Source organism: Peromyscus maniculatus, chromosome 12 (assembly GCF_049852395.1).
Source record: "Peromyscus maniculatus bairdii isolate BWxNUB_F1_BW_parent chromosome 12, HU_Pman_BW_mat_3.1, whole genome shotgun sequence".
Taxonomy (NCBI): domain Eukaryota; kingdom Metazoa; phylum Chordata; class Mammalia; order Rodentia; family Cricetidae; genus Peromyscus; species Peromyscus maniculatus.
In genome coordinates, this window is record NC_134863.1 from 57,808,749 (window position 1) to 57,833,162 (window position 24,414).

The 24,414-nt window shown below is 35.4% G+C and overlaps 1 protein-coding gene and 1 long non-coding RNA gene across 8 annotated transcripts in view; one reads left to right on the top strand and one right to left on the bottom strand.

The window, feature by feature from the left end:
• Positions 1-1,016: 1,016 nt before the first annotated feature.
• On the bottom strand, positions 1,017-22,722 carry LOC121821753 (uncharacterized). 3 transcript variants are annotated; one of them, XR_013043810.1, is made up of 4 exons: positions 22,526-22,722; positions 21,654-21,717; positions 20,506-20,770; positions 1,017-1,298 (listed from the first exon to the last, which is right to left on the bottom strand). It is a non-coding gene; the product is annotated as an uncharacterized LOC121821753 (long non-coding RNA). The 3 variants fall into 3 exon arrangements; XR_006062604.2 differs by lacking the exon at positions 1,017-1,298 and having other exon boundaries at positions 20,313-20,770; XR_013043811.1 differs by lacking the exons at positions 1,017-1,298; positions 21,654-21,717 and having other exon boundaries at positions 20,313-20,770.
• The window catches only part of LOC143268146 (uncharacterized), a 49,342-nt gene continuing 35,587 nt past the window's right edge, over positions 10,660-24,414 (top strand). For 2 of the 5 annotated variants that reach the window (XM_076549095.1, XM_076549094.1), the window contains exons 1-2: positions 10,660-11,040; positions 13,470-13,646. In XM_076549095.1, coding sequence (XP_076405210.1) covers positions 10,998-11,040; positions 13,470-13,646 — 220 coding nt within the window. In that variant the 5' untranslated portion in view covers positions 10,660-10,997. Of the gene's footprint in view, positions 11,041-13,435; positions 13,647-22,719; positions 23,176-24,414 lie in introns of those variants that run through there. The other 3 variants (XR_013043809.1, XR_013043808.1, XR_013043807.1) reach the window with 2 other exon arrangements.

Consider the following 24,414-nt stretch of genomic DNA (forward strand, 5'->3'; position numbering starts at 1 on the left):
GTCTCTGTTTCCAGTGTGGCCTTGAACAAACAGAGATCCTGCCTGCTAAGTGATAGGATTAAGGGCATGTGCTACCACTGCCTGACTTCTTTGTTTACTTAAAATGGCTGGCCTTTTCCCTCTGATCTCTAGGCAAGCTTTATTTATTAAAACGCAAATAAAGTATCACATTTCAGCACAAATAAAATATCACCACACATGAATTTGAGGTTTATTGGGGGAGAAGCTGAAGTTGCCACTACTCTCTTTCCAGTCACCTCACTTGTGGATTCATATATAAACTGAATGACTACAAAACACACAAAGAGATACTCACATACATATGCTTTTGGTGCACTGTTCTCAGTACCTAAGACACAGAATCAACATAGATCTCATTAAATTGATGAATGGATAAAAATAAAAGACAGACAATGGAATATCATCATTCAGCTGTGAAGAAGTAGTGTGCTGTTATCTGTAGCAAAACAGAGAGTTAGATCAGATGTCAAGCAAAATATAATGTTACAAAACATTATTATATTGTTAGAACTATTATTACATTCTTATTATGTGTGTACATTAATATTAATGTTCTCTTACTAGAGGATATTTTGAAAAAGTCAATTGGGTGTTTAATAGTAAGAACTAGAAGGTGAGAAGATTGGAGGATAAAGGGGGACAGTGTGAGTATGGAGAACACATAGCTAAACAGTTAAATAGAAGTGCTAAGCTTGTATGTTTCATGGCACAGTGAGGTGAATGAAGTTTATAACAACCTATTACAGGTATTATAAGTAATAACAAAAGGAGCTCAAATGCTCAAAGCACAAAACAATTATCAGGAGAGAGCTGCATTAATTAACCTGATTTAATCAATACACTCTGAGTATATGTATTAAAATGTATTAAAACATCACACTTTACTGCATACACATAGTTATTGTATATTAAGAAAAGATTTAAAAGGTTTAAGATGAAACTATTAGCTACAATGGTTTGTTCATTCCTAACCATGCAAGTGTACTGAATAATGATACTACATCCTTCAAATTTGTAGGATGAAGATTGTAACTTTTAAAGATGGCTCAGCCTGTAATGTGCTTGGCAGAACAAGCAGAAAGACAAGAGTAAGGAGTCCCAACATGCAAGTAGAAAGCAGGTACTTGCAGCAGCCCACCTGTAATCATACTGCACAAAAGACAGAACTGGAGTTGGAACTTCCAGAGAAGCTGGAAGACAGACTTGCTGAAATGTTGAGACTTAGGCTCAACATAGACCCTGTGTGGTAATTCCCCTGCAGGCAGGAAAAAGATGACCTATGAAGAGACAAGAATGAAACTCAGCTCAGCCCAATTTTATTGTAATGGGGACTGTATCAGGATTTCTAGCGTCTAGCCCAGATCATATAGCCATATTTAAGCACAGCACAATTATAGAAAAAAGTATTCAGATAACAATTAACCCAGTCTGAACTATGAAACAATTTAAGACATGCTTACGTTGAGATTCCTTGCAAACTACATCTGGCTTCTTTCACAAGAATCGGTACTATTGACTCAGTGATAGTGCACAAGATTTAGAGTTTTAGGGAGTTTGACTGAGACAAACATAATACCTGAGGGTGTCAGGATTGGTCTGACCCCATGATAACTTAGAAGTCACTTAAGCTACTGAAAAGCACAAGTGACATCACTCATAAGAGTGGGTTTTATGGCCTAAAAACAATGTTCAAAATTTAGGGGAAAAGGTCTTGTAAAAGTGAAAATATAAATTTGGGGAGATATGGTAGAACCTGTCTCATCAGACAGCCAATGATCACCAGGTTGTAAAACTACATCATTCCTAGCATTCCAGGAAGACCAGCTATGCACCTCATTCCACTGAAGAGGTAAGCTGTGTGTTTAACTTTCCTGACTTCTTCACTGCTTATCTGTGTGCATAAGGCCTTTTGCCTTCTACAACCCTGCATTACAACATATGGTGGAAGAAACTTAGAAATACATGGCTTGTTCAACTTGGAACTAAACGTTTGTATGCACACATGTGAATATATACCTGCAACATACAAAATACACATATGGGAACATACATTCACACAGTATGCATATATGTACATGAATATATATATACACATATATATATACAAATATTAACTTATATAATTAACTTGTACACATATATGTATATATACTTTCATAGAAGTTAATGTATCATATATAATATACACATATACACACACACACATATATATACATATATATAAACAAATAAATTGCTACACAAGGATGGTAGTGAGGTAGTGAGGAGGAGCAATTTACTCACTGGGCACACACACGTTCATTATATATAATCATTAATACTGGTCTTTAACTCTTAGAAATAGCTCATTTCAGGAAATCAATAACCAACTGACGTCTCAGAACTTTACAACCTATTGATTCTCTATATCCTTATTTTGAGAATGAATGAAGTAACTGAAAAACTCAATTGATTTGGTAGCTTTTCCATAGTTAAATTATTAGTTAATGATAGGTGTGCTGAGAATCACAGATGAGACCAATCTGGGCACTGGAAAGACCAGACTACGGGTCTATGGGAGTTCCTTCAAAGGTGTTGGGTGCAGCAAAACCAAGTGAATTCTATTATCACCTTCATGAATCTTACCGAAATCAGAACGGCTAATGTCCTGAAAAGTTTGACAAAGTGGAATAAATCACATTACTCAATCCCATTCCTCCATCCACCAGGAAAGAAAGCTTTCTTTCACTTAATGGCAAATGAGTGAAGTAGTAAAATAAGAAAGCTCTACATTCATAAAAATGGATGAAGTTTGGAAAAGATTATTTTGCACTTTTCTGAGTGTAAATTTCAATGGTGTGAAAAATAATAGCATCAATATTAATAATTAACTATAATAATTTCAAGAAAATACCATGTGCCAAATAGTTACTCTTCAAAGTGATGATGATTACATTGAGGCTAATGTTACTATCTTCTGATCTACTGCATGTAGTTTTAAGTTAAAAGAGAAATTGAGTAGTTAAGCCATCGAATATGTCTTCTCACACAGCTTAGAAATGGAAAAGTGAAAATAAAGCATTTTATCGAAATGGGAACAAATGAACTCATTAAAACTTAAAACTACTTTTCTATTTTATAATATTAAAGCAATCATTTATGCAACCTTTTGGGTATAATTAATACAGTATAAAACTCTATAGTGAGTTTACTTGGGGAACCTCTGAGTTTATAGCAAGAGGATCATATGAACATCTTCTCCATACATGCTAAGTACAAAGATCACTACAACTGTTGTGATTTTCAGGAAATTCTTTATATAATGATGATAAAGGTCTACAGTTTATACATATATTTCTAATAATTAATTTAAAATTATTTTACTACAGAGTATATTTTTCATAATTTGCATTGAATGAAATATTTAGATATCTACCCATAGAATCATTAATCTGAGATCTTTATCAAATGAGCTTATTTATTCTTAGTACTAACTTACATATCACAAAATATTCTCTACAGGTCACACACAATAGTGTAGTGCTGTAGACATTTAACAATTTAGTTGTATATGTCAGATAATATTTAATAAGCAATTAACATCAACTTTATTTCTTAAAAGGTGGATTTTAGCCCCATTTCTGATTTTATTTTTTATTTATTTTCAAAGAATCTTAACAGTGTTTGAATCTCATAACAAATAATAGATTTAAATGTTATAAGTAATAAACTTTAGCAATTTAAGAGAAAAAATATTCACACATAATAAGTTTCAATTTATAGCAATCAGAAATAAATATCATATAATAACTTTAAAAAACCAGACTTTTCTTTTTTCACTATATTTTATCCATACTCTGAGAGTATTGATTTTTACACATTGGAATATGTCCTATTTCTCTGTATCAACTTTAGTATCTACATAAATCAGTATTGTGTTCTACTCAATGCTTGAACCATGATGACATATGAGAAAGTTCATGTCTCTTGCCTTCATGTAAACTCTTAAAGTGTTTTCAATTTACCCATCAAATATTTTCCTAACACAATTTTTCTTTAATTTCTCATGCCTGCCAAATTAGGCATCTTGAAATTATATTCAACTTAATTTTGTTTCTCCCATGTGAAGCAACCATTTGTCCATTATGAGAGGATATTACAGAGGTAGAAAGAAAGTTTTATCAGTTCTCAACTTTTTCTAACTTGAAAGATATCAGAAAAAATTGTAGGCTGGCTTAGTTGACTAACCAGGCAATTCTTTCTTATTTTAGCCGTAGGGGGTGACTTTTTTATTATATAATGGCATGTGTCATCCTACTTCTACCGTTACTCAGAAATCTGCTCTTAGAAGATGATCAAGCTCAATGTAGTAATAGTACTGCATTATCATATTTCTGCTGTAAAAAATGTGCAATTTCTACAAAGGAACCTGTGGGGGCATACATGGGCTGCAGAGAGGGTGCCGAGAGGAAGTTAGACAAATAGAGCTTTAAGTTGTTTACTAAGAGTAGATACAAATGGTGCCAGAGGAAGTTAGTTTAAGCTGTTTTTATACAGAGAGTAGATACAAGGATGGTGCTGAGAGGAAGTTAGCTTGGGTTGCTTGTATGGAGATTAGAGACAAATGGTACCAAAGGAAGTTAGCTCAAGTTGTTTATGCTGAGATAAGATACTAAGATCAGGAGATGATGTCAGTGCACAAACAACTGGTAAATAAGAAAATGAGTATAGGGTGACCTTTAAAGTGATTGGTTGGTTCCTTCACCCTCCTAGGGTTCTGAGGATTTTGCTTAGAGGCCAACTGCCTAACGATAAAGGAATTCTTGCTTGACTTGACTTCCTGCTGTGTCTGATTGTCTCCAGGTAAGAGGGAGGCCAGCAGAGCACTTCCCTTTCCTTGGTTCCAGGCCACCTCTTCAGAGGTCTTACCCAACCAGGAACTTAGGTAGAATTAAATGAGACTTGCACTCTAAAACACTCAAAAGTAACTTTTGGTATCCCGACACTTAAAAAGTCCAGGATACATTTTTATAAGTAAAAGGGGGCTTTATGTCCACTGGATATGTTTCTACAACCCATATCTCTTGGGTTCAAGGAGACAGCCATGTGCTTAATGTGGATGCAGAACCTGAAGTGTGGTAAAGATCTTCATCCCCAAATAACTCAATATCTCCTGTCACATATTCATAGACAGAGATTTCAAAGATGTTAAAAGAGACTTTTTAGAATCAGTGCCCTCAGGGAAGACTGAAACTAAGGCTACTTATCAACTATACTTTTTTTTTATATATATATTTCCAAGTCTAGATGAACCTTAAAAATGGTGATTATTTTTTATCATAATCTCCCTTGCTTAGAAATGTAGAGGTAATAGCACCTTGTTAGCTTACCAGAGGAACAAAGACAAAATTTAACTAGAGGTCAAATTTTCATGAAGGAGAAAAAAAACCTTGCACAGTCTACACTAAGACTACATGTAGAACAGTAATGGTATAATAACTATGGTGCCTTAAAAGATGGTGAAAATCCTGACATCACGATATATTTCACTGTACTCAAGTTTAATAACTTAGTTTGAGTTTTTGTTACTAGTAAATAGAAAACCTGATTGTCTATATGCTTATACAGAAATCATGAGCAACTGGGAGAATGTCTTTTTGTATGCTGCGAAAAAATAATAAATAAAGCTGTTTGGCCAGAGGTGAGGCAGAATAGAGTTAGGTGGGGCATTCTAACTAGAGAGGAGGAAGTTGAAAGACAGACCAGAGAGGACACTGCCTGCTGCCACCAGGAGAAGCAAGATGTAAAGATACTACTAGTAAGCTACGAGCCATGTGGCAAAGTACAGATTTATAGAACTGGTTTGATTTAAGATGTAAGATCTAGCTAGTGAGAAGCCTGAGCCAATAGGCCATACAGTTTGGAATTAATATAAGCTTCTGAGTGATTATTTTATAAGTGGCTTCGGGGTCCGTGGGGCTGGGTAGGACTGGAGAAAACATCAGCCACAAGCAACATTTAGAAAAGATAACTTTTCTTCTGATTTCAGCCCCATTGCCATTTCTCCTGTCCATCACATTATTTCTGAGTTTTTGGTGACTCTTCACTGTACTATACAACCAGCCCCTAACTAGCCCCTGGAGAACATTCTGCCTAATACTCCTAATAATATTTTTATGCTATGGAGAACACTGTGAGGTGTTCTCTTCTGGGAAATGGTTTTTTTTTTTTGTTTTTTTTTTTGTTGGTTTTTTTTTGTCATCAATGTCTTTCAAAGGGTTATATGCTATGGGCAAAGTCACAATCCTATTAGGAGGTGGTAGAAGCTTTAAGAGGTGGGGCATAGTTTGAAGAAGTTAGGACATTAAGGACATGTCTCTTGCATGATATCTGAAACCTACTCTACTTCTTCATCTCTCTCCCTCTTCATTTTCTGGCCACTATGATAAAGCCCATTGATTCAACCAAGAAATTCCTCCTGTCATGTTATTCTGCATCCAAACCAAACCAAAACAATGGAATTTAAGGACTGTAAGTTAAAAAATCATGAGATCTAGTAAATATTTCCTTTCTGGAAAGGATTTATCTTAGTGACAGAATACTGAATAGAGGAAAAGTTTGAAAAAATAAACCTTTAAATTCATAGTCTAGGAAAACACATTGTTAAATTTATGAAGTTGTCCCTAGAGCTTAGTAATAGGTTTTCATTCTACTATAAAATATTTGTCTTGCATAGCTTCATGATAATAAATAGTTCTCAAATTCAGTTTAAGTGCCATTCACCAAGAGGAAACAATTCCTGTACTTGGAAACTTAGCCAACTACTCAGGGATAGTGAATTCACAGATATTAGAGAAGCATCTACAATCACAAATTGACTATTGGCTTCTTCCTTTCCAATTTGTATCCCCTTGATTTCCTTTAGTTTTTTAATTGCTCTAGCTTGCTGTGGGATGTTCTGTATGTTAAATGTGGTGCTCTGATTGGTTAATAAAACACTGATTGGCCAGTAGCCAGGCAGGAAGTATAGGTGGGACAAGGAGAGAGGAGAATTCTGGGAAGTGGAAGGCTGAGTCAGGAGATGCTGCCAGCAGCCACCATGAGTACCAACACGTAAGATACTGGTAAGCCACGAGCCATGTGACAAGGTATAGATTTATAGGAATGGGTTATTTTAAGATAGAAGAACTAGATAACAAGGAGCCTGCCATGGCCATACAGTCTGTAAGCAATATAAGTCTTTATGGGCTTATTCGTTTGGGTCTGAGCAGCTGCAGGACTGGCAGGTGAGAGAGATTTGTCCTGACTGTGGGCCAGGCAGGACTGGAGAAAACTTCAGCTACACTAGTTAGAACTTCAAGTACTTAACTGAATAGGTATGGAGAGAGCAGACACCCTTGTCTTGTTCCTGATTTTAGTGGAGTCGTTTCTCTCCATTTAATTTGATGTTGGCATTTGGATTGCTGTATGTTGTTTTATATTAAGTTTAGGTTTGTCCCTTGTATCCATGATGTCTCCAAGAATTTTATCATGAAGGGCTTTTGGCTCTTGTCAAAGGCTTTTCAGCATCCAATGAGATGATCTTTATTTATTTATGTCCCTTTTGTCTACATGTTGAACCATCCTTGCCACTCTGGGATGAAGTCTACTTGATCATGGTGGATGATATCTTTGATGTGTTCTTGAATACAGTTTGCCAGTATTTTATTGAGTATTTTTGCATCAATATTCATGAGTGAAGAATTTAAAGTATCATTATTCACTGATGATATGATAGTATTTATAAGCAGACTCCAAAAATTCTACCAGGGATCTCCTACAGCTGACAAACACTTTTAGTCAACTGGCTATATACAAGATTAACTAAAAAGAAGTCAGTATTCCCTCTTCTCCTTTACAAATGATAAACAGGCTGAGAAAGAAATCAGAGGATCAATACCCTTTACAGTAGCCTTAAATAATATAAAATATCTTGGTGTAACTCTAAACAATCAAGTGAAAGACCTGTATGATAAGAATTTCTAGTCTTTGAAAAAAAATGGAGAAGATATAAGAAAAAAAATGGATAGATCACCCATGCTCATAGAGACTGGTAGGATTAACACAGTGAAAATAGCCATTTTATCAAAAGCAATCTACAGATTCAATGCAATCCCCATTAAAGACCCAACACCTTGCCCAGCCTTAAGATATGGAGAAGTGCTTAGTCTTACTGCAACTTAATATGCCATGTTTTGTTGATATCCATGGGACTCCTTCCCTTTCCTGAACAGAAACAAGGAGGAGTAGATGGGGGAGTGGGAACAGAGGAGGTTTTGGGGGGAAGGGACTAGGAAAGAAAGAAGGGTAACCGTGGCTGGGATGTAAAATAAACAAACAAATAAAATATATTTTGGGCATATTGTATTACTTTTTTTTTAAATTTATGAGCAATATATGTAATTTTTAAAAATATTTTAGGCATATTATTTCCTTGTTTTGCTTTTGTATTTGAATTTGATTGCCAGTGCTCTACAATCAGGACCACAAACTATATACGACCATGAAAAGACATTTATACACACAAAGATCTTGAAAAAGAAACACACTTAAATTTGATCTTAAACTTGTAGAATTATTTTTTTCTAATATTTATGGCCTCTGATAAATTAGCCTATATTATTTTTTCTGAGTTTTTGAATACCAAGGATAATGCATCTACACACAGAATGCCCCATATGTTTTTTAAGTAAAAGGACTCACAAAATATAAGGGAACATATATGCACAAGCATTCAAATAAATACTAAGGGTATTATAACATATAGTAAAGCAAGATATATTCCAGACCTGAAAGACTTCCCATTGCATGTCTGAAATTTTGTTGTGAAAAAAACAGGATATTATTGGTCTATACTGAATCACCACCATTCCCACAATAAACATTAATTTTTAGAGCATTTCCTTAAAATGTCCTCATGATCTTTTGATGATGAAAAGATGTCAAATTCTCTTTTAGTTACTTCAGTATAAAACTAGCAATAACCCACTGACTCTGTCTGCAATAAGGAGACTTCAACATTGAAAGACAACTGTCTTGTAACATTTTTCTTTGAATTGAAACATCCAGTCCTAAAATGAATCTTCTGAAGACTTACAAATTTCTCAATGTTGGTTCATTAAAACTCACAAAGTAAACAACCCACAAGTCCAAGGAAAACCATAAAATTTATCAGATTCACAAGGCTTGTTTCTGTCCAAGGTTATATTATCAGTAAGAACTGCTGAGGAGAAGAGACTCTTGAACCTATTTGGTTGACTGTATGCCATGCAGAGTGCTCTAGGTTTCAACGTCCACAAATCATAATCCATACTGTGTTTGGGTTTTTGTTTTGTTTTTATGTGTCTGCCTTTGGATCATCAATGTACTCTTGTTAACAGCTCCTCTCCCTTTCTCCTATGAGTAATTATCATAAAATCATCGCATCATCCAGTTGCACGTAAATAGCATTTTTACTTTATTCTCAGTTTCCTACCTGATGAGTGGAGCCTATTGTGTCTTCTCAGGTATACTGTCACATAAAAACCACATAGGAAAAAAAATCATTTTCTTAATACCATGATCCTGCCCAAGATCAGCATCATTGTTGTAGGTACATCTAGAAATATGCATAGACCTGTATTTTTTTTTAAATAAGTGTACCTCTATTCTATGCACACACAGTCATAAATATGCATACACACATTTCTCTTGATTTATAATGAGTTAACATTCCTAAAAATGTACCTTAAATTGAAATTACTGTGAGTGGCAAATGAATTTATTTCCCCAAACTGAATGTAATAGTTTAGCCTAATCTATGTCAAATAAGCCTAGATCACCCACATTAATCTACATTTGGGAAAATATAATTTATTGTATAATCTATTTTATAATAAATTATCACTATCTCATGTAATTGAATACTACACAAAAATGAAAAAAAAATCATAATGGTTGTATATATATATGAATATATTGAATTGTTTTATAAAACTAAAATACTATTTTTAAATCGAATAAAATTAAATGTAATATGTTTTAGTATAAATAAGTGTGTGTATTTAAGCACCTGGCACTAACATATGCCAATTGCCCAAATATTAACTCAACTAATTTGTTCTTGATTTTACTATTTATTTGTTAGTTTGGTCTAGGTTCATCTGTACTTCTCTTATTGATGAGAGTTTTGTTCATGCGTTGAAGTAAACTATTGAGCTGACTAGGTACTAGCTGCTTTAGATGGCCTAGTTCAACTGACTCTGCTTCTTCTGCATTGGTTCTGAAATGATGGTGAAGAATGCCAAAGTTGTTTTGTGGTGTGTTGATAGAGTTCCAAAAGGAAGAATGGAATAAGACTTTCTGAGGCCTCATCTCAGAATCATTATAATGTGTGCCATATTTTAAAGCCACAACAATTATCATATGATGTGGTCTTTTCAGCAGATGTGATGGGTTAGGACATATCCTACAAATAAAAGAAAAAAGAAAGGAAGAGAGCTGGACAGTGAAAAATGATCAGAATTACATGGTTGGAATATCTCAGACAACCTGGAACTGAATCATGTAGTTGGGCTAACCTGTCAGAGTATGTTTGATTGGGTCATAATGGATGGATTCTTTATTCTACCTTGTTCATTCATTGTAAGTAGGGTGAACTGGAATGTGCCCTTGAGTTATATTACTCTCTAGAATGGAGACAGGCTCTGAGACAGTGGCTAGCGGTGGAATGTCTAAAGATTTTGACATTATAGGTGAATACCAACTCTCACCTTGAAGGGGAGTCTGAAAAAAAAATTAGTACCTATTACAGCAAATCAGAAAACCAAGTCAGATTCAGAGAGACACAAATCGTTTGAGTCTTATTGTTAAAGGCAAGTGACATCAACCATGTCCTGATGTTTAAACTTTCACAATGCTTAAAGCTATCGCGACACAACTTAGATTTAATACAAATATATCTAGCCTAATGAATTTCTATGTACCAAATAAGGACAAAACAACTACCAACCAGATTTTGTGGTAAGTATTGAGACAGTGCACTGACCTACTTGTTTCAAAATGAAATTATATGATCCCTCTGTTCTTTGGCATAGCTCTTGCCAGCTGTACATTCAAAATCATAAATAAAATTCTTAGACTGCTATGGGGTTTTACAAGAAAATTAATGACCTTATCTTTTTTCCAAACTAGACAGGCCAAGCAAGCTGATGTATTTTACTACTTGAAATATGACTTGGTTGTCACTCATTGATTATTAACATTTGATATAGCCTATGTTACTTAAAAGAGAAATTTAGACAAGAGAAAATTGAGATAACATCCAGAATGTTCATTTCAACTTTCTTAGGTTTCTTTGGCATAATATTTATCTCTTGTACTTTCTTCAACTGTAGATCTGAGGCTTGTTTTTCTTGGCTGGGCATAACTTTCAGCCTCTGTTATTGCGCATGTTATGTTACTATCTTTTCTACATATTTTTAGTGTGGGGATTAGTTAATCTGGGAAATGGTTTCTGTTAAATCCCTAGTTACAGACTTTATTTATCTGATTTTTAAAGACATCTTGATTTCACTGGAGTATCTTTCCTGAGTCTGCATGTTGTTATCAGCTTGCTTCTCATTTTGCAGAGGTGAATGATCAGACAGCAGATGCTCTAGACATCAGTCTACTTGCCTTATGTTCTTTAAGGCAGCAGAAGTAGCTGTGGATGACTCAAAGCAAGCCTGACATTGTGTGGAGAAAAGAAAATCTCTTGAGCAATCTGTTTTTTACATTGAGTAATTCTTGATAAGTGGTGGCTTATGTGGAATGACCCTGACGGTGCAGTCTTTGGGGAGATGGTCTGTATCTCAAAAATGATTGGTCTCAGCTGTCAGTGTGATAGTCAGTCACTTATAACACACACACACACACACACACACACACACACACACACCAAATTCAAACTCTGAATCTAAGCACTGTGTCACCAACATCAGGAAATATGTTCCACACATGACAAATGCTGATTAAAAAGACATAGACATATTTGGACACATTTGTTGCTGCACTACCAATATCCAATGTGGCAATCATTGTCTACAGTTTCAGTGTGTGCATTAGCATTGTTGTTGGCATATCAGAAAAATATGTCTGCCTGAGTTGAAAAGAGAAACAAAAGTTTTAAGAAAATGATTGACTAGTGAAGTATATAATCTTAGTTATTAATTTTAGTATATAAATAGTGACGTCAATCAATTACTAATTGCTTGTGTAAGATAAATAAGTTGCAAAAAAGAAACTTTGAGTTATTATCTTAAATAATAACTGATAGTCCATGACATAAATCGTCACTCACCACTGTTATCAATGAATAGGTATTTAATATCTTCAGGTTGGTTCAAATGTTTTCATTCACAAAATTGTAATAGATTTTGGTATCATCCTTTGGGTGAATTTTTAAATCAGTTCTTTTGGGAGGAGAATCTACAAGCTGTGCTTAAATGAGATAGCAGAAATTTTTTTCCTTCTTTGTTCCAGGAAAAATGAAAGTTTGGTAATAATATTACAGTATTACAACATGCTACATGGCAAAGTTTCAACAAAATATTTCCTCAGAGACTAAGTCAAATTGGACTCAATTGATCAGGGCATGAAAACAATATGAAAACTGGGTAGCACTGCCTCATGAGTTCTAATGCCAAGGAACACAAAGCCCCTTGATTGCTATACTGAGTCATTGTCTCAAAGAGGCCCCTCTGCCCTGCTATGGTAAAGGTTTGAGAATTAACCAGTCTCATTAATAAATTATTGAAATCTGTCTTCTACATTTGTACTGCTCAAAACTTATTCATATGTACCATTGACTCAATTTCTATGTTGGCTATGGAAAATACAGAAACAATAAAAAAAAAATGAGACCGTAACACCTGGAGGAATTCTTTACTGGATTTAGAGATAGTAGGTAGGTTTATCTTGCATTGATTAGTACTGCATTGTAAGATAAAAAATATTATCTCATAATTAAATAAGGAGTCTTTGATGCTTGTGAGGTATTTAATATATTTGATTTAATAAAAATATTTAAATTTTTTTTGTTACATGCCTTAAATATTTCTGAATATACTATTAAAAGTTGGAGAAAAATTTTTGTGTAAGTGCTAGGTAACAAGATATCAAATTACCAAACTATTTTTGTCCTTCCTAAACTTAATTATCCACTTTTCCCCATTGTGTCAGTGTCTTACCTAGACATGGATGTTTCCTTGGGAGACCTTGCAAATTTAAATCCCACATCTATTAATACAACCAGATATTCACTAAGAATTCTGATTCATTACATCTTAAGGCAAAGAAGTCAAATGAGGCATGCAGAAAAGACCATTGATTACATGTGTAAATTCTAATGTGTGAACCTTGCCTTGCATTCCTACAGTTAAGCTGGCTTTTAAATTATGGCCTTTTCTCAGCTGCTTCAAAAGGATACAGCAAAGTGAAGACAAGAAACTCAGCACACATGGCAGCGACTTGTGACAGTCAAGACAGCTTCCACATGAGACTGGAGCCACACTTGACTACTCATTCGCTGACACAGAACCATGCCATGTTCTCTACCCAGCTCCAGAATAAAGCAACAGATTTAAAAGGTTGGAACAAGGAAAGTCACAGGCGGTGCCACCTACTGTAAATCCTCTCTGTTCTACTTAGCTCTGCAACAGCTGTTGGTCTTTTCACAGTCTGTTAAAAGCAAAACAAGGAATAGAATGTAGGCTATTGACGTTGTACAACAATGCCATTTGTTTTCTCAGAGCATGACAGCCAATCAACTTGAGAAGGAGTTTCCTTTCAGTCTTTGGAGGAAAAAAAGTCATGCAATCTTGACTGCCTACCTTGCAAGCAGTGAGGGTGATCAATTGATGAGTTCTGTGCAGATTTTAAATTGCATAACTACCATTTGTCTTAATCACAGTAATCTGAGCGTTTATATTATATATTTTAAAGGAATTTTAAGAATTAATGAGCATCTGTTTCACCCTGCCGAGGCATATGGAGGAGGTAGGTGAAAAGGAAAGAGAACAAACTGTTTGGAGACTAGTAATGTTGCCTCAAATGCCCCCGTTCAGTCAGGACAGAGTTTCCTGCTTTTTTTCCCCCAACCATAATGGTAATAATAGTAATAACAAAGACTTTCTGTTTATGGAATTTTAGTATGCAAAAAAGAAGTGAATTTCATACCTTTAAATATGACTGAGCCACCAAGGGAAGAAGCGTAGATAAAAGACTGCCCCACATAGTGGATCAAAAGGAGTTCCAATTAGGATAATTAAAGGGAGGTGACACATGTGGGCTTAATTCAGGGTGTATTGAAGATCTAAGATGATTAAACTTGGTGGGTAAATCATGCAATAGGATATTTTATGCCTCAGTATTAATCATGCAGGTAAGATGTTGTGCTTCCATTTGGTCTATTTTGAAACAGGATCCTAATTAAGGCATAATGAGAGTGGAAAGCACTCAAAAATAGCCTCTAAGGAGCAATATTTATAAAAACAAGGCTAGTATCAATCTGTTCTGCCTGATGAGTCAGAGAATGTTAATATCGTGAAAACTTATTCAGGATTAGATAAGAAACTACATAAGGCAGAGTCTATATTGGTAAGAATTGAGCCAAGAGATGGAAGGAATTGAAAAATACAGTTGTAAATTAAAGAATATTTAAAAAGGGCCAGTCAGGCTGAGATTAGTGTTACATGTTTTTAATTCTAGTATTTGGGAGACTGAGACTTGAGCATCTCTGTGACTTAAGTCTCAGTCTGGTCTACACAGCAAATTCTAGGTCAGCCATGGATACACAGTGAAAACTGTCTCAAAAGAGGAGGAGTCAGGTAAAAAGTAAAGTTCATGCTATGCAGAGGATGATGACAAGCCATCTAGGTTCTAGACTCAGTTGCAGGACTTCAAATATTAACACCGCAGACAATTTCAATGAAAGAAATAATTCCTATCCATGATTCATAATTTGGATAGTCGTGTTTATTGTCTAGAAACAAACTAATCTAAACAAATATAAATACACACAAATTATTGTAGAAGGAGTATTGATATAGTTTCAGATGACCAGGATGGAGTTAAGGTTAGTTTCATTCATTACCGGAAGTTAAGAGCAGCCCAACATGGGGTTGTGACCCAAGCTCTGGTCCTCTGTAAGAGCAACATGAGTTGTTAACAACCGAACTGTGACTTGATGCCCAGCACTGGGTTTCTGAGCAGGTTTCACCCTGCAGTGGTTTCTGCCAGTGAACTCAGGTGCTCTGCATGAACAGTATGTTCTTTGATACCTATGAGCCATCATTAAAGCCCCAAACAGAGTAGGACTTGAATGTAAGTTGAAGGTTTCACTCACTTGCAAATATTATCTTCACTGAAGTTTAATATTCTGCTTTCAGTTTAAATGGTAATGACTTTACCCTGGATCATATGGAATTTTTAAAAATTTATTTACTTATTAATTTTGCAAAACTCTAATTTCTTTATGAGGTCCTTAATATCCAAAGATTAAATAAAATTACTAACCTATCTTGAATGTCTCTTACCTAGAAATAGAAATTTCCATTTTGCTAAGAATTTTCAGTTTCTGTAGTGGAAAGTGGTATTTGGCATTACATCTGAATTTACTTGTCACTTGATGTTTTCAGAAGTCTCTGTGTGCTTGAATTTTGATGATCAGTAATGTGTCTGTGTACAGACTTCGGGTCTAAACTTCTTTAACATCATGCTCCTTATGCCATGTTTGCCTCACAGTTTTGGGAAGTGTTCTGTAATTTGACTTAACTAATCTCTCTTTCTGTCTCTCTCTCTCTCTCTCTCTCTCTCTCTCTCTCTCTCTCTCTCTCTCTCTCTCTTTCTCTCTCTCTCTCTTCTTAACACACCAAATGTTTGGTGGATTCATGATCACTTAGAAGTCTCATGTCACTTTTTGTTTTTCCCTTACATTTCTGTTTTACCTTCTTCCTTTATCTACATTATTTCAAATGTCCTGACCTCTTGCTTGTTACTTTCTCATTCATCCTCATGTGATTTAATCTCCTTAAGAGCTCTCCAGTGTGTGTGTGTGTGTGTGTGTGTGTGTGTGTGTGTGTGTGTGTGTGTGTTATGTGTTTTGGTTTTTCTTTGCTTTTGTTTTTATTGTTTAGCTAGATTTGATTTCATAATTGCTTTGTTGTATATCAACTGATATTCGGGCCTTTTCTTTTTTCATTTACCGATTTATTTATGTATTTTTTTTATCTTTGCCCTCTTGTCACTCGGTAAGTTGTTTAATGATGATTTTGAGTTTTCAGCCAGAGTCTAGGTGTCACGGCTAAGTGATTTATTGGTGCTATATTTATTTATTTGTTTGTGGCTTGTGTTCCTTGTTGCCTTATTCTTTATAACCCCAACTTGTGCACTGTGCATGAATGAACATTGGAAGAGGAAGTGTATCTTAGACACCTGGAAATCTTCTTACTCCTCCAGCAAACTGAAGCTTCTTAGCTGCTTCCTTGTTTCAATTGGACAGGCAAGCCTGGTGTTAGTTGCTGTACACAAATGGCCCGGATGCTAGAATCAGGCATGTTTGGGCTTGGTTTCATGATCTACAGTTCTACATGTGAGCATGGGAGGTCCTGCTTCTTATGCCTGTAGGATAGTGGTTCAATGCTTGATTTCTCAGTGGAGTTTGCCTGAGGCCCATATTAACAAATGAACCTTGAGCCATGGGATATATGTACATAGAATTCATGCAGGAACCAAGAGTTAAGCTACTTGGTGTCAGAATCCATAGACTGGCTTTCTTCTGAGGGTCACAGGTAACCACAGGCTGAGTGTGCTCTCTCTTGCCTACCTATAAAAGGCCTCATACTACTCTGCAGGCTGCAATCTAGCTCATTAAGAAATTTTTGTTCATATCTACTAATTATAATGATATTTCTATGGTCAAAAGAAGGCAGGAACCTCCTGTTTTGACATGATGCCTCCATCAATCCTCAAATACAATATTTAAATGCCAGCCGATTCACTGCTTCTTTAGATGTTTATATAATTAGTCGGTCATTTTATATTTTATAATTCTTATAAATCTCCAGGGTTTAATTAGTCATGGCAGCAATTCCACCACATCTGATTACAGCCTCCGTGACGAGATCTCATATTATTTCAGAGTCACTATACACCACTATCCACAACACAATATGCTATCTCATTTTAAAATTTGTTATTCTGTTCATAAAGTTATGAATCACATACTACAGATTGTAATTAGCTTTTACCAACAACTCGCTAAGCATGTAGAGATTGTTACTGTTACACATTGCATGGTGCTTCTCTTTCTTGCTGTCATGTACTTATTATTATAAGGCTTTTACTTAACATTATCTTCTTTTGTGCTTTTAAAGTATATCTAATTAGGATTACTTTTCTACATGCCACAAAAACATTTTAACCATTCTATTAATATGGAAGTTAGAGAGGCATGTCGTCATAAACTGCCAGCCTTTTGGACTATAAGAACAGCCATCCCGCGTTTGCAGTAAATGTACTACCTGTCCACCTCATACAGGACTGTGTCCATACCTCTAACTCTGCTTTAGAATATTTTCTTCCAAGGATCTTCCCAAGACTTGGTGGCAGTAACTGTAGTCTTTTGTTAATTTCCCTAAAATGGTTCCTGAAAAGAACTTCTGAGACTATTCACAGGTTCGCACTGCTACCTAAATGGTCTGGTTTATTAATTTTTCCCCAAACTTCACTTTGATATAGCCAAACAAAATAAATTAACCTTGTTGAGAAGGATTAAGCCTTTTTAACATACACATTACCAAATCTCTAAAACCAAATTATCTCTGGAGGCTCAATAAACAATGCACAGATTTATAGAATGTTTTAAAACAAATTTCTATTGGATATAAGGCAAAACAAAATTTCTGAATTTAAATTAAAGAATTCCTTTTCTAAGTATAAAAATGCCCTGCTTATCAGTGAGTTTTGCATTAATCATACCACCTGCTATATTTCCAGGGGAGATTCCATTCAGCAGTTTAAAATACAGTTCTGTACATAAAGAATAAATGTAACAGGAACAAAAAAAATGTCAGAAAGTAAACAACAGCAGGTTCCATTTGAAATATAATACTTGAAAATTTAGATACAGAACTTTTGGTGACATTAATGAGGATGGTGAGACTAAGTCCCCTTCTGTTTTATGGAATATATGTTTATATGTAAGCACACTGGGGAGATGAAAATATCTGATCTCAGTTGACTCCACGATGCTGTGATATTAGCGGAAAAGTGATGAGATACGTATTCTTCCTACTGATTTTTTATATCGCTGTTTCTAACATTACCATGTAATAGAAAATTGATTTCTGCAGAAGCCAGGTGTGCATGTGCATGTGTTTGCTCACATGATATGATCAATGTAAAGAGCTCTAGATTGCCTATAGATATTGCAATGCATATATTTTGCCAGTAAATTACACGTCTCAGCATGCACTGATGAGACAGAAAGTTATTCTTCATAGGAATGCTTGCACTAAACAGATCTATGCTCCACTACTAAAATGGAAAACTATTCCTTTAGCTAAATAAAAACACCACTGCAGCAGCAACACATTTAATTTTAAATTACTGCTCATAACTTCTTCGTGTATGTTTGAGGTGGAGGTATGCATATGTGTAGGAGTGTGCATAGAGGCCAGAGGTCAATGCTAGAAGTTTTCCTGAATTTTTCCATCTTACTTTTTTCAGACAGGGCCCCTCAGTGACCCCAGAACTCCTCCTGATTTTAGTGACCTGGCAAGAGGGTATCAGGCCTCCATTGTTTCTGCCTCCCCAATGCTGGTATCACTACCCCACTGGTTTTTGTTTGTTTTATTTTATACTCTGCAGTTGTCAGAACCAGTTTGGAGTACATGTAGAAATGAACACTAGCATTTTACAAATCTTGAAGAGGAACATGTTTCATATGAATGTCGACTCTGGTGGTTGTAAAGTATGAAAGCAAAGCATTTTAAGTTAACTTATGAAGAGTAGACAGTGATCCTTGCTTCTGTGTGTTTAACATTTGCATTTTCTTCACCTCTTAGGGAAAACTTTAGTTTTACCACTAGGGGGCACTAGATATGTTGGCTCCATGGATAACTTGTCTTTGATTATCAATGGCTTTGCTTTATACAAGTGAAGGAAATAGATAATCAAGGTATTTTATTATAGGGACACAGACAGAATTAGAATTTATGAAGAAATAACCAGAGCTATTCCAAAGACGTTAATAGACAAAAAGATTGTTGGCACATTCAGTCTCCATTCCAGTTCTGAAGCATCTGAAATGACATGTGCTTTCCTGGAAGACTGAGTATATCTCTGGTTATGAAACCTAAAGTTCCTATGTAGGATGTTCTATTTTCATAAAGGTGATAGCATTACAGCAATAAATATCTTTGATTTGATGATGAAATGATTGCAACTATTGCCTAATTTGACTTGATAACATGGAAAATATTAATCGATAGATGATAACGTTTACTTTTGGCAAATTTGTTATTTAAAGTGATTGGTATATTAAGATTTTCCCAAACATTGGTCAGATTATCATTAAAGAGGTGACAAAATTTAATTCATATTTTCATTTTACTGCTAATTAGTTCATATATTCATTTCCTTAATGCTTTTGGTTTCTGTAATTTTTTTAATCAAAATCTGTATAGCATTTAAGGCTTACATTATTATGTAACAAAATGTCTCCTTACCAGGTAAGTTTTTAAAGCTTGCAGGAGTATTAGATGTCACTGACTTTGATGAAATGTGCCATAGAAACTCCATGGTAATCAGAAACATGAATTAACATTCTTGATATTTTTAAATATCTTAACATGAATTAATAGTGGAATATATGTTATATGCTATATATTTGTGGACACACACCACCACTTACCAGTAATCAAATAAAATGAATACAAAATTTACAGCACATTATCATAGACCCCAATAAACAGAGCTTCTGTCACAATAATAAAGAGATTTCTTACCAAAAAGGATAACCAAATTTCTCACTGAACAGAACTGCAGATAAAAGCGCAGGAGGAAATTTCATAAACTTCTAAACACATTGAGATATATCTGATTATTTTTACTTAGTGTTATACACGAAGGTTACAGTAAGATTTCATTTTGACATATAATCTTATGTGACAGAACACAAAACACACACATCTACTCACCCTAGATAAGGAACCCATGACAGACAAAAGTATAGATACTACTGAACTCCAACCTGATGAAACAAGGAGTTTTATTGGTGGATCTCATAGCAATATGAGTAAGGGGTTACTTAAGGAACGAAAGTGACTCAGAGATGGTTGCATTGTTAACCCTCACACCATTGTGGATGGCAGATCATAAAACCCTGAAAGCTGAAGCACACTACAGAGCCCACTGGCAGCTCAACAGGCTAGAGAATGTTCTTACCAGGTGGCTCTGTTGTTTTCCACCTCTTCCAGTCAGCTTGGCTGGCTTCTGCTTCTTCTCGACTGTGTAGATTGTTTCCTGTTTTATTGCAGTTTAGCTCATTTGAGAACGACTCTCGGCAGTCTGGACTGTTTATATATCATTTAGTATGGGATGGATCTTGTGAATTTGGTCAGTTTCAGGAACTTGCTGAGGCTATTGCAAGTTGTTTATTTTTCTGTCCTAATGAGCTTCCCCTCTGAATGGGATGTTTCAATCTCAGTATCTAAAGTATGATAAAAATCATTCTATTAGTCATGATGTCTAAAGTTATTAACTTTCATTCATTGCAGCAAAGAAATTTGTCAGAGCTGTGCCAAACATAGAGAAAATTTCACGTATTTTAGCTTGAATGCAGATATGTCAATTCTGAAGAAAATTTTCCTTCATATTATATTCCATGCATAACAAAATAATGTCTACATTTATGTGGTCAAAGTATTTCTCAAAAGATCAGGTATAAAGATCTAAAAGAAATCATATAGAAACTAGAAAATTGGTTTTTTACATATTATATAAATTTAATGTTATAAATACAATTAGATTATGAAATTCCTTAATATTTAACTTTTATAAATCTCCAACACAAATTATTATATATAAACATTATGTTCTTTGTAGTATGAAAAAGGGGACAGATATGTAAGATTGTATATTCAATAAACAAGATAAGTATGATGTTTAAATGCTATTGAAAGACAAGAAATTATATGAATTTTAAATTCTGAATTCAGAAGACATTTATTCCAAGTTCATTTTTTTTATTTTAAAAGTCAGGAAATATTTTGAATAAAGAAAAACAGAAACGAAATGTGTTCCTTCCTTAGTGTGATAACTACCTATGGCAAATTCATTATGTAACAAACTCCATCATTAGCATCTAGCATATAGAGATGAATCTCAAACTGTCATTTTTCCTTCCAAGACACAGTGTAGACCTAGTAATGTGAAAAACAGCTTCTTACCATCTTACTAGACTGTGACAGTACTAATAGATATAAAAATACTATGGCGATTAAAATAACTTTTGCAGACCGACTTTTGTATGTAGGATTTATTTTAATATGCTAGAATATAATTATGACTAAAAGAGGCTACTTGGTCCGTACCTTAGGAATTATTCCACAGTTCATAAAAATTTGAACGCGTAGCATAAGTTCCTATGGAATGACACTGAAATATTATTAGAGAGTCTGATAAGTCTTGTATGGTAATAGGAGAGAAACAATGCAATGAGAGAGAAGCAGTAAATTCTTTGATAAACCAGAGAAGAACGGGTCTTGTAAGGAATATAAATATTTATAAATATTATATAAATATAAATATTCTGAGTGTCTACTGATGTATCGGTGCACTGACATAACAAAAATAACAAAAAATACCAACACACACACAAACCCCACATGTAAACGTACACACACATGCACACATACACAGATCACACTTTGCTTTATAAAGGATACTTTTGAATCAAGCCCTTTGAGAAACTGGAATTTGATACTATTATGTCCTGAGAAAATACCTTTCAATGAAAGGCTTTCAACTCTTTATGCCATTTTTCATTTTTTTTTTGTAAATCATTTTTTTTATTGAAAGAGAGGCCTCTCCATTCATTTACACATATGTTGTCTACAGCTGTTTTGATATGATGGTGTCAGCTTTTTTTTTTTAAATTAAGAGATTTTCTATTCATTTTACATATCAACCACAGATTCCCCTGTCCTCCCTCCTCCCATCCCTCAGCCTTCCTACCCAACCCACCCCCCATTCCCACCTCCTCCAAGGCAAGGTCTTCCCTGAGGAGTCAGCAGAGCCTGGTATATTCAGATGAAGCAGGTCCAAGTCCCCCCTCCCTGTACCAAGGCTGAAGTTTCTCAGCATAGGCCCTAGGTTCCAAAGAGCCAGCTCATGCACTAAGGACAGTCCCCAGTCTCATTGCCTGGGAACCCCCTAACTAGTTCAAGCTAATCAACTGTCTCACTTATCCAGAGGGCCTGGTCCAGTTCCATGGGGGCTTCTCAGCTATTGGTTCACAGTTCATGTGTTTCCACTAGTTGGCTAGTTGACTCTGTACTTTTTCCAACCATGGTCTCGATATCTCTTGTTCATAGAATCCCTCTTCTCTCTAGTTGATTGGACTCTTGGAGCTCTGCCTGGGGCTGGGCCATGGATCTCTGTTTCTGCTTCCAACAGTCACTGGATGAGGGTTCTATCATAACAGTTAGGGTGGTCGGCCATCCGATCACCAGAGTAGGTCAGCTCAGGCACTCTCTTGACCATTGCCAGTAGACTATAATGGAGGTATCTTTGTGGATTCCTGAGGACCTCTCTAGCACTCTGCTTCTTCCTATTCTGGTGGTGTGTTAATTTATCCCATGGTATCTCTTTCCTTGTTCTCCCACTCTGTTTCTGATCCAGCTAGGACCTCCTGCTCCCCTAAGCTATCTTTACCCTGACCCTTGCCCTCCATTACCCCCCTCACGTCCATGTTGCTCATGTAGATCTCATCCATTTCTCCATTGCTGGGTGATCCCTGTGTCTTTCCTAGTGTCCTCTTTACTAGCTAGCCTCCCTGGAGCTATGAGTTGCAGTCTGATTATCCTTTGCTTTACATCTACTATCTACTTCTGAGTAAGTACATACCATGTTTGTCTTACTGAGTCTGGGTTACCTCACTCAGGATGATATTTTCTAGTTCCATCCATTTGCCTGCAAACTTCATGCTGTCATTGTTTTTCTCTGCTGAGTAGTACTCCACTGTGTATATGTACCACATTTTCTCTATCCATTCTTCAGTTGAAGGGCATCTAGGTTGTTTCCAGGTTATGGCTATTACAAATAATGTTGCTATGAACATACTTGAACATGTGTCCTTGTGGTATGATTGAGTATTCCTTGGTTATATGCCCAAGAGTGGTATAGCTGGGTCTTGAGGGATATTGATTGCCAATTTTCTGAGAAAGCTCCATATGCCATTTTTCATTTTAATTAATCATTTACCAGCTATATAACCTGGGAACAGAATTTTTGACTGTGTAATATATCCTGAAGGTGGGATCAGGTACACCAAAATTCTCAGAAAGGGTAAGATGCAGCAACTAGATGAGAAGAATGTATAACCAGAGAGAAATGCTGTAGTTTCATTCTTGTCGCTTGACAAAATAACTGACAAATGCAACTTAGGAGGCAAAGGATTTCATGGCTCACAATTCCAGATTACAATCCATTGAGGGGGAAATAAAGGATAACACACATACACTTGAAACAACTCATCATATTAAGTCCATAGTAAAAGGTATCTAGTGCAACATACGAATGTACACATGCCCTTGCTCAAACGTCTTTCTTCTTTTCATTCAATTCAGAGCCCGGTCCCTGAAATTGTGCTATACACATTCAGGATGGGTCTCACGCCTCACTTAATTCAATTAAGAAAATTCCTCACACCCATTTCCATAGATTGTGATCTAGAGTCACTAATAGTCCTTTCCCAGGTGACACTACATTGTGTTGAGTTGATAGCCAGAACTAACCATTACAATGCTGTTGTCAGTGCCTGGGAAGAATTTTTAGAGACTGTAAGTTTCATGTTACATGGAAGTTGTAAACCAAGGAATGTGTTGAACTGTTTGTTTTCATGAGAAACAAGTCTCTTTTTAAGGGTAAGTTGTTATGAATTGTTATTGTTTTTGAGAGCACATAACACTTATTTGGGAAGCTCTATAGAAAATCAATACTGTCACATGACTTATGCATCCTTAGCACTAGAATGAAGTAAAGACAACCTTAGGGAGAGAGGCTAGCAATATTTGTAGTTGCTCTTTTTTTAAAGGGTATGTTTTATGCAACGTGATGCATATTATAATATTG